Source organism: Petaurus breviceps, unplaced genomic scaffold (assembly GCF_028583685.1).
Source record: "Petaurus breviceps papuanus isolate PSGF00001 unplaced genomic scaffold, PetGlider_PUasm1.0 225, whole genome shotgun sequence".
NCBI classification, from domain to species: domain Eukaryota; kingdom Metazoa; phylum Chordata; class Mammalia; order Diprotodontia; family Petauridae; genus Petaurus; species Petaurus breviceps.
The window spans coordinates 17,376,345-17,377,905 of record NW_027185889.1 but is presented as its reverse complement, the minus strand read 5'-3'; the positions used below and the strand labels follow the sequence as shown (position 1 = coordinate 17,377,905).

General features: G+C 36.8%; 1 protein-coding gene across 1 annotated transcript in view; it reads right to left on the bottom strand.

The window, feature by feature from the left end:
- The window catches only part of CFAP54 (cilia and flagella associated protein 54), a 307,374-nt gene that overhangs the window by 41,881 nt on the left and 263,932 nt on the right, over nt 1-1,561 (bottom strand). The window contains exon 64 of the mRNA XM_069095069.1: nt 1,209-1,379. Within this exon, the coding sequence (XP_068951170.1) occupies nt 1,209-1,379 (171 nt within the window). The remainder of the gene's footprint in view (nt 1-1,208; nt 1,380-1,561) is intronic.

The following is a 1,561-nucleotide window of genomic DNA, read 5'->3' as shown; positions in this document are numbered from 1 at the left end:
AGAGAGAGAGAGAGAGAGAGAGAGAGAGAGAGAGAGAGAGAGAGAAACAATCCACAAATAAACAAAATAATTTGAAATTCTAAAAATCAGAAAAAAAGATAAAGATTAAAAATAAAATGGCTATTTAAATAAATAAAACTGAGAGCTGTCTTTTTTTTCAATGACTAATAAAATGCACAATCAGCTCCCAACTCTGGGCATTTTCATGGGTTGTCTCCCATGGAATGCTCTCCCTCCTTGTTTCTGCCTCTTGGTTGCCCTGGCTGCCTTCAAGTCCCATTTCCAGTTGTCCTGATCCATATCTGGCCACTGGACCCAGATGGCTCCAGAGGAGAAACAGAGGCTGTTGACTTTGCACAGCCCTCCCTCACTTAAATCCAATTCACTTGCAAGTCATGGCATCACCTTCCTGATGTCATGGTCCTCCTCAAGAACAAAGGACAAATAACAACAAAATCCCGCCTTCTACAGGGAGTCTTTCCCAATCCCCATTAATGCTAGTACCTTCCTTCAGTTCCAATTTATCCCAAATATCTTTTGTTTATGCACAATTGTTTGCATGTAGTCTCCCCCAGTAGACTATGAGTTCCTTGAGAGCAAGGACCTTGTTTTTGCCTTTATTTCTATTCCTTAAGCTTGGTACAATCCCTAGCACATAGCAGGACTTTAATAAATGCTTACTTAATGACTGATTTGATCTTCCCCATCTCCTGTCCCCTCCAGAAGACAACCAAATTACCAAAATAAAAAATGAGAAGGAATTCACAAAGAATGGAGAAGAAATAAAGAAAAGTGTGACTTAAGTATGTGCCAAAGAAACTGAAAACCTAAATGAAATGGATGAATGTTATAAATATGATGAATATGAAAAGAGAAAATTTCCAGATTAATAAAGTAGCAAATAAAGAATATGCATTGTAAAAAGCTAATTTCAAAAAGAAATCGAGCAAATCATAAATGAAGTCTTACAGAAAAAAATTAATCCTTCAAATCTACTGATTTAAAGATAGCTTTGTTTTAAATTTAAATCCAATTTCTAAAGTGCAGGGTGGCCCAGAAATCCTCTGGGTCACTCTGTATAATGTTGCAAAAAATTTAATAGGCTGCATATCTTGTTAGAAAATTGTAATATTAAAACCACTGTCTTTAAGAGATAGTGTGTTAAAACAACAATGACAACAAAGCTTTGTATAATTGTTTTAGCTTACCATAGATTCTGTTTCCTTTGGAGATTTTTCTAGGGGGGGTAGGTACCACTGAAAGCAAACATCATTGGTTACAGTGTATACAGCAAAAATCAGTGTAAAATCCGGAGGAGTTGTGATGGAGATCTTGGAGTCTACAAATTTTTCTATTATCACAGCCATTTCCTGACCTACCTGCTGAAGGAAAAGGATCAATTAGAGATTTTTCTCCCTTTCTGTCACCCTCCCAAGCCATCCCCCCTACCTCCAACATTTGAAAACAATTAGATTTGTCATATTATGTTCATCTGCCTCCTACTGCTATGGTTTTGTAGGAATAATTTCCCTTGAAACTTCCTTTTTGCACTATCCCTCCC